The 20,941-nt window shown below is 48.8% G+C and overlaps 1 protein-coding gene across 3 annotated transcripts in view; it reads left to right on the forward strand.

The window, feature by feature from the left end:
- Positions 1–20,941, forward strand: part of AQP10 (aquaporin 10) — a 37,206-nt gene that overhangs the window by 1,713 nt on the left and 14,552 nt on the right. The window contains exons 2-7 of one of the 3 annotated variants that reach the window (XR_014505773.1): positions 7,140–7,266; positions 12,089–12,226; positions 13,103–13,221; positions 14,028–14,245; positions 15,863–17,127; positions 20,498–20,540. Coding sequence is in view for 1 of the 3 variants with exons in the window: in XM_083416769.1 (XP_083272895.1) it covers positions 7,140–7,266; positions 12,089–12,226; positions 13,103–13,221; positions 14,028–14,245; positions 15,863–16,139 (879 nt within the window). In the remaining 2 variants the exon portion in view is untranslated. Of the gene's footprint in view, positions 1–7,139; positions 7,267–12,088; positions 12,227–13,102; positions 13,222–14,027; positions 14,246–15,862; positions 17,364–20,497; positions 20,541–20,941 lie in introns of those variants that run through there. The other 2 variants (XR_014505772.1, XM_083416769.1) reach the window with 2 other exon arrangements.

Consider the following 20,941-nt stretch of genomic DNA (forward strand, 5'->3'; position numbering starts at 1 on the left):
GTAGTGATAAAGCGGGATATCAAATCCAAACTCCTCTTCTTCTTTGTGAATCCGGGGACGTCTGGTAATCCTAGTCTGAGCTGGTACACGATCCCTATGTTGCAGAGAAGGGCTGGCGTTTGCTTACCGGTAGAACACCTGCTTTTTCCAGTTCCAAACCCTGAAAACTCCAGGCAGGGCTGGGAGACGCTCCGTGTCTGAAAACCCTGGAGAGCTGCTGCCTGCCAGTGTAGACAGTACTGAGCTAGATGGGCCCAATCATCTCACTTGGAAGAAGGTGGCTTGCTATGTTCCTGTTTAAGTTTGACTTCTGTGTAGAGCTATGAGGGCTGGAACCATAGAATTGAAGAATTCGAAGGGACCCAGAGAGTCGTCTAGTCCAGCCCCCTGCAATACAGGAATCTCAGTTAGGTCATACTTGACAGATGGCCATCTGACCTCTGTTTAAAAACCTCCAAGGAAGGAGAGCCCACTGTCACCTTTAAAGGAAGTCCGCTCCACGGTTGAACAGCTCTTACTGTCAGAAGGTTCCTCCTGAAGTTTGTGGTGATCACACACAGGGCCCCCGGACGGTCTGTTGACCCTGTGCTGCCACTGCGATTGCTTTTTCCGCTGCCACCACCCTGTATCTCACAGGGACACACGGAGTCCAGTCAGTTGTTAACATAAATAATCAAGTTTATTTTAAAATGGAGGAACAAGCTTGTGGTTACGGTTAATTTTACTTGGCAGTTTCTTATTCTTAGCTCCTAACAACTCCAAACTGATTATTCCAACTAACTATCTGATTCCACCTAACAATTCCTCTCACAATGCAACTCTACCAACCCACACCTAAATCTCCATCTTCCTTCTTCAACTCCCAAACCTCAACTCTCAACTCAACGCCCAAACCTCACAATTTCATTTCTTGTAACTTGAAGCCATTGGTCTAGGTCCAAAGAGGAGAAAACAAGCTTGCTCCATCTTCCATGTGACAGTCCTGTAGATATCAGAAGATGGCTATCATATGTTTTCTCAGTCTCTACCAGGCTAAACATACCCAACTCCCTCAACCGTTCCTCATAAGGCCCTTGATCATCTTGGTTGCCCTCCTCTGCGAACCTTCCAGCTTCTCAATCTCCTTCTCAAATTGTGGCTCCCAGAACTGGACACAGGACTCCAGGTGAGGTCTGACCAAGGCAGAATAGAGTGGGATTATTTCTTCCCTTGATTGGGACACTCGACTTCTGTTGATGCAGCCTAGAATAGCATTAGCTTTTTTTGCTGCTGCATCACACTATTGACTCATGTTCAGCTTGTGGTCTATTAAAACCCCTAGATCCTTTTCACTTGTACTACAGTCAGACCTTGGGTTACAGACGCTTCAGGTTGCATTTTTTTTGGGTTACGGACCTGCGGAAACCCGGAAGTACCGGAACGGGTTATTTCCGGGTTTGGGCGGTTACACATGCGCAGAAGCACTAAATCGCGCTTTGCGCATGTGCAGAAGCGCTGAATCGCAACCCGTGCATGTGCAAATGCAGCACTGTGAGTTGCGAATGCTGCGGGTTACAAACGTGCCTCCTGCACGGATCACGTTCACAGCCCAAGCATCCACTGTACTGGCAAGCCAGGTGTCCGCCATCTTACATTTGTGCAGCTGGTTCTTCCTGCCTAAGTGCAGAATCTTAACATTTGTCCCCGTTGAAATCCATTTTGTTAGCTTGAGCCCAGTTCTCCAATCTGTCAAGGCCATATCGAAACCCAATTCTGTCTTCAGTGACATTGGCTACCCCTCCCAGTTTGGTACCACCTGCTTAGTTGATGAGCATCCCCTCAATGCCTTCATCCAAGATGTTTATAAAGACATCTAAGGGCCCAGGACAGACCCCTGTGGCATGCCGCCATTGTCACTTTTCCCCAGGATGATGGAGAACCGTTCATGAGCAGTCTTTGGGTTCTGTCAGTCAACCAGCTACCAATCCATCTAGCGGTTATCTCGTCCAGTTCACATTTTACCAGCTTCTCTGCAAAAATATTATGGGGTACTTTGTCAGAAGCCTAACTGAAATCAAGGTACACTTATGTCCACAGTATCCCTATGATCCGCGAAACCTGTAATTATCAATAACAGAAACGAGATTCATCTGGCATGACTTGTTTTTGAGAAACCCATGCTCCCGGCATCCTTTCCTGATTGCTCACCGACCAATTATCTGTTTAATTATCCGTTCTGGGATCTTCCCTGGTATCGGTGTCAAGATGACTAGTCAGTGCCGGCATGTCGGCTCCCTATCACATCTTCCCATCTTTCCCGCCTGAAACCTGACCTCCTAGAGCTCAGGCACGGGTTGGCAGTGGCGTAGCGTGGGTTGTCAGCACCCGGGGCAAGGCAAGTAATTTGCGCCCCCCCCCCGCTGCACTGTCCCTCCCCCAGATAGTCCCTCGCTCTCTCTCCGCACCGCACCGCACGCCTGGCACCCTCCCCTCCACAGTGGGCGGCGACCCGGCGGCTCGGATCGGATTCGCACAGCCAGCACTGCAGTGAGAGAGAGTGAGTGAGCCAGGTAGGGGCAGAGAGCTGCGAGTGCGAGCACGCCCCCCCTGATGTTGCGCCCGGTGCGGCCGGCCCCCCCTGCACCCCCCACGCTACGCCACTGCGGGTTGGCCTTTGCTGGGAGTGTAAATGATTTAGATACAGGAGTCCACCATGACAACACACACACACATCCAGCTCCCAAAACAGAATCCAAAACCGCAGCCCAGCGGATTCTCTGACTTCCTCCCTGCTAATCCATCACTAAATAAAAATAAAACCTGAAGACCTTGTTATCACCCAGGGAACAATAAGAGTTCATCGGTTTAATTAAGTATTAATTAGGAAGATTAAGGTGTTTTTTATGTATGTAAATTTGCTTTTTCTTCTTTCTTTTTTCCCTGTATTTTCTTCTTTTCTTGTTTCTTAATTGTTTTTTCTTTAATTTTCTTTTTGTAGTATGAGACTGTAAATTCTTTGTATGTGTGTGTAATTTAAATTAATAAAGATTATAAAAAAAGGAGTTACTCGGTTGCCCTGGGTGATATTAATGCTCTTGCTGCCGCACGCCACTGCAGGTTGGCTGTTTGCAACATCTGGATCTGAGTTCTGTTTACAACATCTGGATCGGAGTTCTGTCTCTGAAGACATGCTTTTAGGAATGGGGTTCCTGTCTGGCTGCCTGTCACGCTTTGATGTCTTGCTGTTAATGCTGGACCTGCCTTCATGGACAATGGGTGCTTAATTGCATTGCACCTGAGCCTGGAGCGGGCGAGCCAGAGGGGCAAAGTTCAGGGTCCAAAAGGCTTGTTTTCCACCTCTTCTGGAATGCAAAAAATAGTTCTGGAGTTCAGGTTCCCTTGCTTGGAAGGTGCTTCAGGGAGATAACCTGGGCTCTCCTCTCCTCATTTGAAATAGTAGTAGTAGTAATAATAATAATAATAATAATAAATAGGCTCATCACTAAGCCTCTTCACCCCATGCTCTTTACTCAGAAGTAAGCCCCCCCTGATTTTGCTGGTGTGTAACAATGCGGGTGGCGCTGTGGTCTAAACCACTGAGCCTAGGGCTTGCCGATCAGAACGTCGGCGGTTCGAATCCCCACAACGGTGGTGAGCTCCCGTTGCTCTGTCCCGGCTCCTGCCAACCTAGCAGTTCAAAAGCATGTTAAAGTGCAAGTAGATAAATAAGTACCGCTATTAAAATAAATTAAGATAATTAATTGACAGAAAGCAGTGAAAGATGGAAAGGATTTGCTGATATTGCTAATAACTAGAACACAAAAAAGGGAGGTGTGAGGTCGAGGAAATAAGTTAATGAAAGATAATGATAAATATTGGATGTGTTTTTAATTGTTTTTGTTTTTGTTTGTGTTTTGAGGTATTGTGCTTTTTGTTCTCTTTTTATGTTTGTAATGTATTGATTTGTATTGTTTAATTTTTTTCTTTTATTTTTATTTATTTTTTTCTGTAATTTTTTAAACTTCTAATAAATATTATTTTTTAAAAAAACACAAAAGCATGTCAAAGTGCAAGTAGATAAATAGGTACCACTCTGGCGGGAAGGTAAACGGTGTTTCCGTGCGCTGCTCTGGTTTGCCAGAAGTGGCTTAGTCATGCTGGCCACATGACCCGGAAGCTGTACGCCGGCTCCCTCGGCCAATAAAGCGAGATGAGCGCCACAATCCCAGAGTCGTCCGCAGCTGGACTTAACAGTCAGGGGTTCCTTTACCTTTAACTTCCTTGTCAGCGACTGCACTCCTCAGATTCGTTTTTTTGCACTGCTTCTCCTAATAGGTGCATTTTTAAAGCTTTAATTTTGGAGCGGTGGTTTGTCCGGGGTTTTGAAAGATACCAGTTCCCACACCGTTTCAGAGCATTCCGATTGGAGCAATTCGACTTCAAATACAAAATCCTGCCCCATTCCTGCCCCACGACCGATGTTCCGATGGGTTGCCGGTGACGCTTGGAGGATGGCTGGCAGTCAGTGGATTGAGGTTGAATCCTGACAAGACAGAAGTATGATTTCTGGGAGACAGGGAGCAGGCAGGTGGGAGCGAGGGACTCCCGAGTCCTGATTAAACAATGATTTGACGTTTGGAAGACATCAGAAGGCGGCGCTGTTCAGAGGAGATTTTAATGGTTGATGTTTTAGTGTGTTTTGTTGTGAGCAGCCCAGAGTGGCTTGGCCGACCCGGTCAGATGGGTGGCATATAAATATTAAAATTACAGTGGTGCCTCGCAAGACGAAAAGAATCCATTCCGTGAGTCTCTTCGTCTAGCGGTTTTTTCGTCTTGCGAAGCAAGCCCATTAGCGGATTAGCGCTATTAGCGGTTTAGCGGCTATTAGCGGCTATTAAAGGCTTAAGGGATTAGCGGATTAGCTGCTAAAAGGCTATTAGCAGCTTAGTGCCTTAGAAAAAGGGGGTGGGGAGCGGAAAAAAATTGCAAGAATCGCAAGACATTTTCGTCTTGCGAAGCAAGCCCATAGAGAAATTTGTCCTGCGAAGCACCTCCAAAACGGAAAACCCTTTTGTCTAGCGGGTTTTCCGTCTTGCGAGGCATTCGTCTTGCGGGGCACCACTGTATTATCATTTATTACAGGCTCCGTAGGGTGCAACTTCCAACGCTCCTTTTTCTAGGTATATTTTTATCACTTTGCCAGCTGGCAACCGAAATCCAGGACCCCATAGCCCAGTGGTGGTGAACTTATGGCACGCTTGCCAGAAAGGGCACTCAGAGCCCTCTCTGTGGTCACGTGTGCCGTCGCCCCAGCAGAGCCGTAGCTTCCGTGCCGGGGGTGGCACTAGGGCCTGGTGAGTGAATGAGAGGCTGAGCAGAATTTTGATGCGCCAGGGCCTCCTGCCAGTCTGTTTTTCCTACTCGGGAGTAAGCCGCCTTGAGTTCAGCATGGCTTAACTCCCAGGTCAGTAAGCAACCGAAGAAGGGGTTTACATGTTCGCTGGGCTTTCTTGCGGAAGCCGACAAGAGAAATTCATTCCGTGCAATCAAACAGCAGCCAAAGAAATGGCAAAATAATAATAATAATAATAATAATGCCCTGCCCATCTGGATAGGTTTATTTATTTACAGTGGTGCCTCGCAAGACAAAATTAATTCGTTCCGCAAGTTTTTTCGTAGAGCGAGTTTTTTCGTCTTGCGAAGCACCACGGCGGGGAGGGGTGGGGAGAAGCAGGGCAGCTGCCGCAGCCGGTCCTTGGACTCACCCGCGCCTTGTGGACACCGCACGACGCGGCTGCTGGAGGGCGGCGGGGCTCAGGAGCGCGACTCCGGCTGCAATGCTGGCTGCTGGCGGCAACGGCTCCTGAGGGGAGCGCGTGAGGGCGGTGGGCAGCGGCGCGAGGCAGCCAGAAGGTCGGAAGGTCGGCCGGAAGGTGGGAGGGAGCCGGAGGAGCGGGGAAGCGAGCGTGCGTGCAGTGACCGTCGCCATGACAGGAGAGGCAGGGCCGTTTCGTCTAGCGAAGCAAGCCCTTAGAAAAATCTGTCTTGCGAAGCACCTCAGAAAACGAAAAACCCTTTCGTCTAGCGGGTTTTTCGTCTTCCGAGGCATTCGTCTTGCGGGGTACCACTGTATTCATATTTGTATGTGCACACGCAGACAATCATTATTATCTCATATTAAAAATTGGATAGAGGGAGGCTCTTAGTACACCCTCCAGTGTACACTAGTGGCCAAAATTGTGAAACCTTCTGGAAAAAATGTACAGTCATACCTCATGTTATGTCTGCTTCATGTTATGTTCTTTCAGGTTATGTCCCGCGGCAACCCGGAAGTACTGGAAAGGGTTACTTCCGGGTTTCACCGCTCATGCATGCGCAGATGTTCAAAATGACGTCACGCGCATGCGCAGAAGCGGCGAATCGCAACCAGCACATGCGCAGACGTGATGCTGCGAGTTGTGCTCTTTTCATGTTGCGAACGGGCCTCCGGAACGGATCCCGTTCACAACCAGAGGTACCACTGTATTTCCGAGGTTTGATGGCTCATTAACACCACTTAGTTTTGGAGTAATACTTGTGCTTTTTCCCCCCTGTGGGGACACAGAGGGACGCATACCCCTAAACATTTTGCGAATTTAATGGGACAAGAAATTCACTGTCTTTATTTCCCCCGATTTGAACTGTATTTATTTTTCCCTGGTGGTGATTTTCTTGAGCCAAAACAAGAGTACCCCTAAACATTTTTTTAAGAAAGAAAGCACTGAGTTATGCCATAAAATTATATACTGATGGAAAGATAATTTGTTGAAGAGCGTAATGCAGTAGCTTTTATGAAGGATTTTTTATTACAACAGCAGTGATGAAGAAGAAACGTGAAACACATGGGGGGGAAATGAGATATACAGGTTAAATTGCCATGTTGGCACTTGGCGATAAATAAGTGGGTTTGGGGCTGCAATTTGGGCACCCGATCTCTAAAAGTTTCGCCAACGCTGCCATAGCCCATCGCTTCCACCCCATGACCATCAAAAAATGGAAGATGATTGGCGCCAGGGTAAACAAGGAGGGACAACGTGGGCATGATACAGGAGTGTTGACCCAGGGCAAAGATTCTCCCAAAGGTCTTTTCCCTCATTCTTTTCTCTCTCTCTCTTTCCCAGGTGATTACTCTGAGCGCATCTGCGCAGGCCACCACCAGCGAAGGGACGAAGGGTGGCTATTTTAGCTCAGCCCTAGCAGGCGGAATTGCTGTGATGGTAGCCATCCACGTTTCGGGAGGAGTTTCCGGTGAGAAAGGGGAGGTTTTCTCGTGCACGAGCCCCTGGGGTTGGGGCAGGCACTTGGTCCAGGCTTCGCTCAAAATTTCGGGCAATTGTGAGGGAGAGCTGCAGTGTTTATCTCCTTATAAAAAGGTAAAGGGACCCCTAACCATTAGGTCCAGTCGTGGCCGACTCTGGGGTTGCGGCGCTCATCTCGATTTACTGGCCAAGCGAGCCGGCGTACAGCTTCCGGGTCATGTGGCCAGCATGACTAAGCCGCTTCTGGCGAACCAGAGCAGCGCACAGAAATGCCGTTTACCTTCCCACCGGAGCAGTACCTATTTATCTACTTGCACTTTGACGTGCTTTGGAACTGCTAGGTGGGCAGGAGCTGGGACCGAGCAATGGCAGCAAGCCCTAAGCTCTGTGCTTTAGACCACAGCGTTACCTGCATCCCTCTCACCTCCAGTAAAGATAGAGGTAAAGGTAAAGGGACCCCTGACCATTAGGTCCAGTCGTGGCCGACTCTGGGGTTGCGGCACTCATCTCGCTTTACTGGCCGAGGGAGCCGGCGTACAGCTTCCAGCTCATGTGGCCAGCATGACTAAGCGAACCAGAGCAGCGCACGGAAATGCCATTTACCTTCCCGCCGGAGCGGTACCTATTTATCTGCTTGCACTCTGACGTGCTTTTGAACTGCTAGGTTGGCAGGAGCAGGGACCGAGCAACGGGAGCTCACCCCGTCACGGGGATTCAAATCGCCGACCTTCTGATTGGCAAGCCCTAGGCTCTGTGGTTTAACCCACAGCGCCACCCGTGCCCCTACTATCTATAAATCCTTTTTAAAAAAGAAGCAGCAGCAGCAAATTTCATAGTTTATTTTGTTTTGCAAAGGCAAGGGCACAAGTTAAGCCTGGAAAATCTGAGCAGTGCCGGATTTATGTATAAGCTATTCAAGCTATAGCTCAGGGCCCCACTCTCTTGGGGGCCCCCAAAAAAATTAAAGGGGAAAAAACCTGGATGTACATTTCCAAAATATAAGAGAAAAAATAAATAAAATAAAACCTACAGTACATACAGCAACAGTGGCAAATGGCTTTAGATACCTATTAGGTCCATAAATTACCATATAGCATATATTCAACACATAAAACAGGGACAATTTGTTGTTGACAAAGGACAGCTGGACATAGAAAGGGCCCATTGCCTTCAGTAGCTTAGGGCCTCATCAAACCTAAATCCGACCCTGAATCTGAGGTGCAGAAGACAGTGTTGAACTCAGCCTGCAGCTTGCTGATTGTAGCGGCTTTCTAGCTGTTTTGTTTTCGAATATGCAAGTTGCTAGTCCTTAGTGTTGGAACAAAATTTAGGCTTGAAACTGTGCGGGTTAAAAAGATCAGAAGCAGAAAACCTACCTCTGTGGCTCTTTCTGAAACAATACCGTAGCCAAAACACAACCATCCTTTGAAATTCTCTGCCTGTTTCTGAATTTTGTATATGAATTTTGTATATGATTTTGCCTGATAGAGACATCTTTTTCAATATGGATAAATATTTTTATTCAAAGGTTTTCAAAATGTGCAAGCATCCTCCAACACTTCTCTGATGAAAATAGGGATGTCCTATTTCCAAAATGATAATTTTACTATTTATACACACCCTACTGGTTTGCCTCAGCCACTCTGGGCAGCTTCCAACATGTATTAAAACATAATAAAACATTAAACATAAAACACCTTCCCTATACAAGATTGCCTTCAGACGACTCGGGGGTCAGATAACTCCATACCCTCCAACATTTCATAGAATCATAGAGTTGGAAGAGACCACAAGGGCCATCGAGTCCAACCCCCTGCCAAGCAGGAAACACCATCAGAGCACTCCTGACATATGGTTGTCAAGCCTCTGCTTAAAGACCTCCAAAGAAGGAGACTCCACCACACTCCTTGGCAGCAAATTCCACTGTCGAACAGCTCTTACTGTCAGGAAGTTCTTCCTAATGTTTAGGTGGAATCTTCTTTCTTGTAATTTGGATCCATTGCTCCGTGTCCGCTTCTCTGGAGCAGCAGAAAACAACCTTTCTCCCTCCTCTATGTGACATCCTTTTATATATTTGAACATGGCTATCATATCCCCCCTTAACCTCCTCTTCTCCAGGCTAAACATGCCGAGCTCCCTTAGCCGTTCCTCATAAGGCATCGTTTCCAGGCCTTTCTCCGGTGAAAATAGGGACATTTCCTAAGGAAAAGTGGGACATTCCAGGATCAAATCAAAATGGCTTCTCTAAATCAGGGACGTCCCTGGAAAATGGGGACATTGGGAGGGTGTGTCCATAGTAACAAACAATAAGCAGATTCACAACGCAGCTGCTGCAATAATGAACAATGGAAAGTCAAGCGTATCAACTTTGAAGACTCCCTCCGAAAAGTACCATGGGCTGATGGAGGAGTTATAGTTCGGCTAGATTTATTCACGTAAGAAATTAAAGCAACACCTTATATTGTCAAAGTCATCTTCTTCATTTTTTATTCTTTGGAGCCTTTCATCTTAACAGACATCTTTGCAGAGCCACCTGCCCTAACGTGCTATTATATGCACGTTTTACCCAGGTGTATACGGGACATGGGTGGTGCTGTGGGTTAAACCGCAGAGCCTAGGACTTGCCGATCAGAAGGTTGGCGGTTCGAATCCCCACAACGGGGTGAGCTCCCGTTGCTCAGTCCCTGCTCCAGCCAACCTAGCAGTTCAAAAGCACGTCAAAGTGCAAGTAGATAAATAGGTACCACTCCGGCGGGAAGGTAAACGGTGTTTCCGTGCACTGCTCTGGTTCGCCAGCAGCAGCTTTGTCATGCTGGCCACATGACCCGGAAGCTGTACGCCGGCTCCCTCAGCCAATAAAGTGAGATGAGCGCTGCAACCCCAGAGTCGGCTACGACTGGACCTTGTGGTCAGGGGTCCCTTTACCTTTACCTTTACCTTACACCTGTGTATGCGTTTTTGTACACGCGGCTTGGCTGCATTGCAAAATGTGGCGAAGCACAAACTTCAGAGGATGGCTGCGTCCCAGTTTTGTGCATTGTTTCAGAAAATGCACATGAAGTTGTTTAAGACCCGCATCAGATCTCTGTCACTTACGGGATGCTTGCTGGGGATTGGGCTGCTCCTGCTTCCCCGGTCCTTCCTCTGAAAAGACCCCACTTTCCAGACCTGGGGAAGCCACGTGGAGGTGCTTGCCAAAGATTTATTCTCCAGGGATTGCTTTCTGTCGATTGCAAGCTCCTTATCGCCTCTGGTCCCTGTTATCTCTGCCAACCTTAGCTCCCGGAGCTATGACTCAGCCACCTTATGACCAGCTACCGGTAGTTATTATTAACCCCGATAGCTCATTGGAGCCTCCATGGCCAGTGGCATTTTACCTGCTGAGGCTCTGGCGCAGGGAACAAACATTTGGGTTTCAAAGGGCTGTTTCCATCAAGTCCTGGTAGGGAGTTTTACCAAGAGGCATTTGGTGGCCGGAGGCTGTGTCCATTTGGGGGCATGGGACACTCCTCTGCCAGCCTCGGTCTGCAGCCCCTTTCCTACTTGCAGTCGGTCCAGGAAGTGCCCCTGCCTGCCAGCTCCCTCCTCTTGCTCTTTCTTAGTCTCAGTTTTGCCCCTTGTAGAACTCAGAAGGGAAGAGGAGGAGGAGGAGGATGGGGCAAATCTAGAATTAGCTGGCCCTGCCTGTCATTGGCTCTGGCACCACCTGCTGTTAGGCTCCCTGCCTTCCACCCTACCAGTCTCCAATGGGGACTAGTTTATGACATGCTTAGTTCTCTCTGCCTGGGGCTGATTTGCACCACTACTCAGAAGAAGAGGTGAGTGTAGTATTATCTATACCATGGGTAGCAAACTAAGGGCTGGATCGGGCCCAATCGCCTTCTAAATCCAGACCACGGACAGTCCGGGAATCAGCATGTTTTTACATGAATAGAATGTGTCCTTTTATTTAAAATGCATCTCCAGGTTATTTGTGGGGCATAGGAATTCGTTCATTCCCCCCCCCCCAATATAGTCCAGCCCCCCCACAAGGTCTAAGGAACAGTGGACCTGTATAGGCCTGAAACGATGGGTGAACTCTCACAAGCGGAGAGGCGTCTACCCCTCACAGAGCTACAATTCACAGCGCCCTGAACAAACTGTGGTTCCCAGGATTCTTTAGGGGGAATAAAAAGGTAGAAGGTAAAGGGACCCCTGATCGTTAGGTCCAGTCATGGATGACTCTGGGGTTGTGGCGCTCATCTCGCTTTATTGGCCGAGGGAGCCAGCGTACAGCAGGTCATGTGGCCAGCATGACCAAGCCGCTTCTGGTGAACCAGAGCAGCGCTGGATACGCCGTTTACCTTCCCGCCGGAGCTGTACCTATTTATTTACTTGCACTGGTGTGCTTTCGAACTGCTATGTTGGCAGGAGCAGGGACCAAGCAACAGGAGCTCACCCCGTCACGGGGATTCAAACCACCAACCTTCTGATCAGCAAGTCCTAGGCTCTGTGGTTTAACCCACGTCCCTTTAGGGGGAATAATTTGCTTTAAATATACAGTATGGTGTGTACGTGCAGCCTAAGTTCGTAGTCCTCATTGCTGCAAAGGGCATGTGCAAAGTGCAATTTCAGAAGCAAGAGAACATACGGAACAGGATTTCAAACATGGGGGCCGGTAGAGCATGAGACTTGACCTCAGGGTTGTGCGTTTGAGCCCCACATTGGGCTAAAAATATTCTTGCATCGCAGGGGGGGGGTGGACTAGATGTCCCTCAGGGTCCCTTCCAACTCTATGATTCTACAATTCTACGATTCTCTCTCTCTTACAGGAGGGCACTTAAATCCAGCCTTTACGCTCACCATGTGTCTGCTTGGCCAATGCCCCTGGTGGAAACTGCCCATCTTCTCTGTCGTTCAGACTATGGGAGCCTTTTTGGGCGCAGGCACCGTCTACATGCTTTATTACGGTAACGTTATCTCCCAGAGTTTTCGCAATGGGGAAAATAAAAGGCGCATTTCTTGCCAAACTTCACAAGCTCGGCTTATGACACAATACCCTGCCTCGCCGTGTCTGTATTCATTGACTCTGCCGAGCTCATCTTCTGCTGATGTAAAAGCAAATCTTTGGGTTAAAGATATACCAGATATACTAGAAATGCCATAATTGCACTGCGAAGTTTGCTATTGACGCCCGAAAGCATTCCTTGGCAGCCGTAGGGTATGAAATGGCAAGAGGTGAGGCTCACTGCATATTTATTCATTTACTTAAAACACTTCTGCCGTAGGAACATGGGTAGGCAAATTAAGGCCCGGGGGCTGGATCCGGCCCAACTGCCTTCCGGGAATCAGCCCAACTGCCTTCCGGGAATCAGCGTGTTTTTACATGAGTAGAATGTGTCCTTTTATTTCAAATGCATCTCTGGGTTATTTGTGGGGCATAGGAATTTGTTCATATTTCCCCCCCAAAATCTAGTCCAGCCCCCCACAAGGTCTGAGGGACAGTGGACCGGCCCCCTGCTGAAAAAGTTTGCTGACCCCTGCGTAAGAACGATGACACGTAGGGAGAAAAAATCCCTGCCTGCAGGCTTTCAATCTAACGAGACACAGCACAAAAGGAAAAAGGGATGAGGAGGGGAGAGGATGAACAAAAATGCAGTGGAATCAGATGCCGAAGTTACATGGTAGTCCTTATAATGACCAGCTGGGAATGTAAACTGGGCAGGAATCACATGAAGGTGGTTTCTCAGCTGAACTGACGGAGCAGAGCTGCTGCTCTCCTTTACCCCTTCGGCTTCTCTTCCTATAAAGCTAAGCCTCATGGCCACTGGCTTTTCTCTCCGCAGACGCCATCCACAGCTATAGCAACGGGACCCTTGCAGTCACCGGACCCCGTGAAACCGCCTCCATCTTTGCCACTTACCCAGCTCCCTACCTGTCGCTTGGCAACGGCTTCTTTGACCAGGTAGGGCCAGCCGTCCCTAGAACTCCCAGCGCTGCCCAGAGACGGAAGCATCCTTCGCTCAGGGCAATGCATCACATATGTCCAATTGCACTGCCGCTGCTCCATTCATTTGCCGTGGCTCAGTGGTTAGAGCACCAGACTTGCATGCAGAAGGTCCCAGGTTCAATCCCGGCACCTCCAAGTGCGAATAATAATAATAATAATAATAATAATAATAATAATAATAATAATACAGTGGTACCTCAGGTTGCAGACGCTTCAGGTTACAGACACTCCGCTAACCCAGAAATAGTACCTTAGGTTAAGAACTTTGCTTCAGGATGAAAACAGAAATCGTGTGGCGGCAGCGGAAGGCCCCATTAGCTAAAGTGGTACCTCAGGTTAAGAACAGTTTCTTCTTAAGAACGGACGTCTGGAACGAATTAAGTTCTTAACCTGAGGTACCACTGTAACAACAACAACAACAACAACAACAATTTATTATTTATACCCAACCCATCTGGCTGGGTGTCCCCAGCCACTCTAGGCAGCTTCCAGCAAAATATTAAAATACAATAATTCTTCAAATATTAAAAGCTTCCCTAAACAGGACCGCCTTCAGATGTCTTCTAAAAGTCAGATAGTTGTTTATTTCTTTGACATCTGGTGGGAGGGCATTCCACAGGGCGGGCGCCACTACCGAGAAGGCCCTTCTCAGATTGGTGCTGAGCCTCCAGGGCCTAGATAAACGAATAGGCTGGTCTCTGGTGGTTTCCGATGCCCCTGTGCTGTGGTTGATGTCCTGTCCACCCTCTTCCCCTCATCAGGTCCTGGGCACCGGCGTGCTGATATTGAGCATCCTGGCCATTATCGATTCCCGCAACAGGCGCGTCCCACATGGACTGGAGCCCATCGCGGTGGGCTTGCTGGTCACTGCTCTCGGCTTGGCAATGGGAGCCAACTGCATGTGCGCCATCAACCCAGCCCGGGACCTGGGCCCACGGCTCTTCACCTACCTGGCCGGATGGGGGCCTCAGGTGTTCAGGTGAGTGCGCGAGGGGCGAGGAGGCGGCGCCCAGTTGCATGTGTGTCTGTGTCAGGGACTGGGGAATGGCGGAGACCTTCTCCCCAGCCTGACCTTTCCAGAGAAGGCGGCGACGGTTCAGAATTACTACAGGGGGTTGAGGGAAGGTCACAGCTCAGAGGCAGATGAGGGGGGAAAGCTGGGAAATAATGGGAGAGGAGGAAGAAGAAGAAGCAACAGAGGGGCGACAGCTGACGGACACAGTGTCTTTAGAAAGCATTCTAGACCCATTGTCACGGTCTGGTTCACGGGCGATCGGTCCCACCAGGGGACGTCAGGATAGGGGGCAAGATGGCGGGGTGGGAGCAGGAACAGGGGTCCAGAAGCCAGGAGTCAGGAAGCCAAGAGCCCGAGGGTCAGAGAGCAAGGAGTCATGAAGTCAGGGGTCTGAGGAACAAGGAGTCAAGGAGCCAAACGCAGCAAGGCAGGGAGCGTGTTGCTGTGGCCAAGAGCCAAAGGGAAAATGCTGACCTTATATCCCTTCCCGGCTCTTGCCACCAGGTGCTGTGAGTTACCAATCGGCCTCTCCTGTGTGGCCGCGCCTTGCCTCTCCAGAACAAACTTAGGAAGGCCCCAGTCCTGCAAAGTCCTATTGGTCACAGGGCCTGGCTCCTGCACACACACCTAACACTAACCTTCTCCTAGAACCTGGCGAGCCCTGAAAGTAGGAGAGCAAAGAGCTAAAAGGCAGAGGGCACCTTTCAGCACCTGTAGTGGTGATGCGTGATGGGAGAGAGGGAGGGGGTGGAGACTCACTCGGGGCAATACCATTAGTCCAAGAGGCTGCCTTTCCAAGCCTCTCTCTGTGAATATTGAATAAGAAGCAGTTCGTAGGGACTTTTCCCTGTCTTGATCCTCTGCCACCTGACAATATACAAGGTCTCTTTGTGCTGATGAGCAGGGCAGGTAAAGGTAATGGGACCCCTGACTGTTAAGTCCAGTTGTGACTGACTCTGGGGTAGCGGCGCTCATCTCGCTTTATTGGCCGAGGGAGCCGGCATACAGCTTCCGGGTCATGTGGCCAGCATGACTAAGCCACTTCTGGAGAACCAGAGCAGCGCACGGAAACACTGTTTACCTTCCCGCCAGATTGGTACCTATTTATCTACTTGCACTTTGACGTGCTTTCGAACTGCTAGGTGGGCAGGAGCAGGGACCGAGCAATGGGAGCTCACCCCGTCGCGGGGATTCGAACCGCCGACCTTCTGATCGGCAAGTCCTAGGCTCTGTGGTTTAACCCACAGCGCCACCTGCGTCCCTGAGCAGGGTAGAGCAATGGTCGATTTGGAGGGTCCACAGCCATTGCCCCCTGTAGGGAGGTTTCCATGGAAAGCCACTGCTGGGATAGCTCAGTCGGTAGAGCATTAGGCTCTGAATCTCAGGGTTGTGGGTTCGAGACCCACCTGGGGGGGGGGGAAATAAAAAAATTAATCCTGCATTGCAGGGGGTTGGACTGACGTGGAGGGTCCCTTCCAACTCTGCGATGCTATGATTCTGTGACACATTCACCTCCTTTCCAAATTGTCTCCACACGGCTCCATCCCTGCCACCAGTCACCACTCTGCTTTATCTTTCCAGTGCTGGAAACTACTGGTGCTGGGTTCCGGTCGTGGCTCCGATGGTGGGGGCCACCATTGGGACGGCTCTGTATGAGCTCGGGGTGGAGTTTCACCACCTGCCGTCCCAGGACGAGGAAGAGACCTTGACCACCAAGAAGCATCACCCAGGGACGGAAAAGGATACGGAGGTCTCGATTTATGCCGTGAATAAATATGCAGAGGAGTGGACAGGCAGGAGCACAGGCAACCCCCCGGACGGGGGCCATAACAAATCGGAAACTTCAAGTTCCTTTTAAAATGGGACAAGCGCCGGAAGAGGCGAGAGACTTAATCCTTTCGTTTTTATATATTGGATGGAGTTGTTGCTGTTGGTTTTATGACTGATGTAGGTCTCTGGGCGTGTGAATTCCACACAAAAGAGCGATGTTTTGGAGTGACAAAGGACCGCTTTCCCCCATAGATTAAGGTTACCAGACATCCCTGTTTCCTGGGGACAGTCACCGGATTTACAAATCAGTCCCCATACAAAATCCACTGAATCCCCGGATTCATTGAAAAAAAATATCTGGTAACCTTACCATAGATGAACTTTATCGCTTGCTAAAATCATCACCTGAGGTCATGCGCAGAATGACTCCCACCTTTGGGGATTATACAATGGCAGCAACCAGAGACGGGGCCTTTTTTGTGGTGGCACCACTGCGGAACGACCACTTTTGAAGTATTTGCTCAGTGCCGACTCTTTTTATTGTATTGGGGGAGGAAGGCTCTATCCTACAGGGCAGGGGCTGTCGTGGTTTCACCCTAAAGAATTCTGGGAACTGTAGTTCTATTCCCTTCCCAGAGCAACATTTGACAGAGTGGTTCAGCAATCATCCATCTTTGCAGCTCCGTGAGGGGAGTCTCCGAACAACGCTCAGCAACCAGAGCAAACTACAGCTCCCAGAATTATTTGGGGGGAAGCCATGACTGTTTTAAGCAGTATCATAGCTCTTTAAATGTGTTTTGTGAATATGGCCTTAATATACAGTGTTGCCTTTGCGGAACACGACAGGAAGGAGGCTGGGGACGGAACTAGAATGAGTTGACTTAGCCACTCATTGCCTCTGGCGCCACCTGCTGTCGGGCTCCCTGCCTTCCGCCCCACTAGCCCCAAAGAGCACCAGCCACCATTGGCTGGGGAAAGCTGCCAATCACCACAGACCAAGAGGAAGTTGCCGCCTTCCTCCTATTACCAGCAACCCTAGCCAATGGGACCAATGGTCAGGGTTGATGGGAGATGTAGTCCAGCAGCGTCCAGAGGGACGCAGGTTCCCCCCCATTCCTGAGGCTAGACAACAGTGAGCTACATGGAGCACCGGTTTGCCTTGGCACAATGCAACTTACTTGACCTAATGCTGCTATGATGACTTGTGTTCTTTGTGTGTGTGTGTGTGTGTGTGTGTTTGTGTGTGTGTGTGTGTGTGTGTGTTCTGTTAATTTTATTCGATGTTTTCTTGCTGCTGTTCTGATGGATGAATTGTTTATTATTATTTATTACTTTTCCAACAATTAAAACACTACATAAAAAAAATAAAAATAGACAATACAATACAAAAACACTACATAACACTAACACTAACACCTAACACTAACACATTAAACTAACAAAACCAAACAAAAACAATTTAAAACACATCAAACAATTTCAATATCTTATCTTCCATTCACTTATTTCAACGACCTCCTCACATCTCCCTTTTTGTATTCCACTTCTATTAATTATTTCAGCAATTCCTTTCCATCTTCCTCTGTTTTCTATCCTATAGTTATGTTACGACATTCTAACCTTATTTTTTCCTTTAACACTCTATTAATCTATTTATGCTTAATTCCTTATAACATTTCTACTAAAGCCATATAACTTCATTCCAACTTTGTTCTAACATTCATTAATTTTACAGTATTTCTGTAGATAGTCCTTAAACTTTTTCCAGTCTTCTTCCACCGACTCTTCTCCCTGGTCTCGGATTCTGCCAGTCATTTCCGCCAGTTCCATATAGTCCATCACCTTCATCTTCCATTCTTCCTGGGTGGGTAAATCTTGTGTCTTCCAATACTTCGCGATGAGTATTATTGCTGCTGTTGTTGCATACATAAAAAAAGTTCTATCCTTCTTTGGCACCAATTGGCCGACCATGCCCAGGAGAAAGGCCTCTGGTTTCTTCAGGAAGGTATATTTCAATACCTTTTTCATTTCATTATATATCATCTCTCAGAAAGTCTTAATCCTTGGGCATGTCCACCAAAGGTGAAAGAATGTACCTTCAGTCTCATTACATTTCCAACATTTATTATCGGGCAAATGGTAAATTTGTGCAAGCTTGACTGGTGTCGTGTACCACCTATAAATCATTTTCATTAGATTTTCTCTTAGTGATGGATGAATTGTTTAAATGCTTTTTATCAATCGCTGTATTGTTACGAGATGAAAGGATGAAATAAAACGAAAAATGGTTTTTAAAATGCGTAGGGTGGTGGGAAAAGCCCTCTAACATGTACATTGTTGAACTCCAGCTCCTACCTTCCCTGACCACTGGCTCCCCAGCCCTGCTTTTTACCTCTGTGGGTACATTTAATATGTGATTCCTGATTGGTTGGGACAGGATTGTTCTAGGACAGCAGCAGAATCTGTTCCTGAGCTCCAACCCCCATCATCCTTGACCATTGGGCCACACTGCCTGGGGCTGATAGGAGTTGGAGTCCAACAGCACCTGGACAGCCACAAGTTTCCCATCTCTGCTGTGACATAAAAGGCGTCTTAATTCTCTCCACCCCCATCAGGTTATGGCTCTCTCAGGCACTCCACTCTGTATATGCTCAGAGGTGCTCTGTGGTTATTAAACGGCATCTTTTAGAACCACATCCCAAAAGGGATTCCAAGGCTTAATCTGGGTGCAAGATGGAGACCAGGCTACATCACGGAGTGTGTCAGGTGGCAGAAACCAAGAGCCTTGCCATGGAAGGGTGAAGAAAAGTACCAACCTTTCTTCCAGAGCTGAATGGATGCACTCCACAGCTAGGCCCACTGTACTTCTTAATTTTTTTTAAAAAATAACTTTTTTAAATAAATTTTTTTCTCTTTAAAAAAAAGTGTCCCTGGATTCTTTGAAAAAATCTGGTAACCTTACACTGGCAAGGGGTGGAGAGGTGTAAGGAGAGAGAGTGGAGACCCAGTGGCGTAGCGTGGGGGGTGCAGGGGGCCGGCCGCACCGGGCGCAACATCTGGGGGGGGGCGCTCGCACTCGCAGCTCTCTGCCCCTACCTGGCTCACTCACTCTCTCTCATTGCAGTGCTGGCTGTGCGAATCCGATCCGAGCCGCCGGGTCGCCGCCCACTGTGGAGGGGAGGGTGCCAGGCGTGCGGTGCGGTGCGGAGAGAGAGTGAGGGACTATCTGGGGGAGAGACAGTGCAGCGGGGGGGGGGGCGCAAATTACTTGCCTTACCCCAGGTTAGGGGGCGCAAATTACTTGCCTTGCCCCGGGTGCTGACAACCCACGCCACTGTGGAGACCTGGAAAGGCGGGTGGTGGGTTGCTGGGGGTGTGATGAGCAACAAGAACAAGGGTAGCCGCCCCCAAGGTGTGTTCTGTGTGTGGCTGGCAATGTTAACTTGGCACGGTGGACGTTCTTCTACAGAGATGCAGGCTAGTGTGAGGCCAGGCTTGAAGCGTCTCTGTTTTTGCCCTCTTTCTTCCTGCTGGAAGAATCAGCTTATGCAGCCTCTCCTGGGAACCAGGTAAGCGAAAAGAGGTTGCGGGAGGAGAAGGCCCATTTAGCAGAGTGTACAGAAAGGGAACGTTCCAGGCTGGAAACCCAAGAAGCTTCGTTGCAAGATTCTGCCGGTAGCACTTCATTTCTTCGTTTAAAATGCCTTTTGCAAACCGATATGCTCACCCCGCCGGAAGGCATAACGAGCGACAGTGTGTTAAAATTTGAAGCCTTCCCAAATTAAAATAATAATACACCGAAGTAAACAAAACAAACCTTGCGTTTGGAAACCGCAAATGAAAAGCAGCCAGGATTTTTTTGGGTGATGGGCGGACACTTTTTAAAAAACCCAGAAAGGGTAGCTGAGTTTTACTCTGAGTAGACCCTGCTGCAGTTGACAGGCCTAAGCTAGTTATGCTCCTTAGCTCTCAGTGGCTCAAAGAGGTTTTTGCTCCAAAGGAAACGGTTTTTTCCGAGAGTCTTGGCTTGTTCCCAAAAGGACTGCCCACCAGGCAGGCAGCCTTTTGCATTTCTGCCACTAGAGGCTGCCCTTCGATGGGCTTGTGAGCACATGCCAGCCAGTGGGCCCAGGAATGTTGGTTGGCAAGCTCTGGGCAAGGCCTGGCATGCCCTGGCAGCTCCCGAGATCTAGGGCTGGGCCAGTGCCGAAAGGATCCTCCGAGGAACCCCAAATAGATCTCTGCCTCGCGAGCAGCATTGACCCACTGGCTGAACTTGCCGGCGGGTATTTACAAAGATCATGGCCACTGGTCCCATCACCTCCTGGCAAATAGAAGGGGAAGAAATGGAGGCAGTGAGAGATTTTACTTTCTTGGGCTCCGTGATCACTGCAGATGGTGACAGCAGCCACGGAATTAAAAGACGCCTGCTTCTTGGGAGAAAAGCAATGACAAACCTAGACAGCATCTTAAAAAGCAGAGACATCACTTTGCCAACAAAGGTCCGTATAGTTAAAGCTCTGGTTTTCCCACTAGTGATATTTGGAAGTGAGAGCTGGACCATCAAGAAGCCTGATCACCAAAGAATTGATGCTTTTGAATGATGGTGCTGGAGGAGACTCTTGAGAGTCCCATGGACTGCAAGAAGATCAGACCTCTCATTCTTAAGGAAATCAGCCCTGAGTGCTCACTGGAAGGACAGATCCTGAAGCTGAGACTCCAATACTTTGGCCACCTCATGAGAAGAGAAGACTCCCTGGAAAAGAGCCTGATGTTGGGAAAGATGGAGGGCACAAGAAGAAGAGGACAACAGAGGACGAGATGGTTGGACAGTGTTCTCGAAGCTACCAGCATGAGTTTGACCAAACTGCGGGAGGCAGTGGAAGACAG

Source organism: Podarcis tiliguerta, assembly GCF_965153285.1.
Source record: "Podarcis tiliguerta genome assembly, chromosome: 16".
Taxonomy (NCBI): Eukaryota; Metazoa; Chordata; class Lepidosauria; order Squamata; family Lacertidae; genus Podarcis; species Podarcis tiliguerta.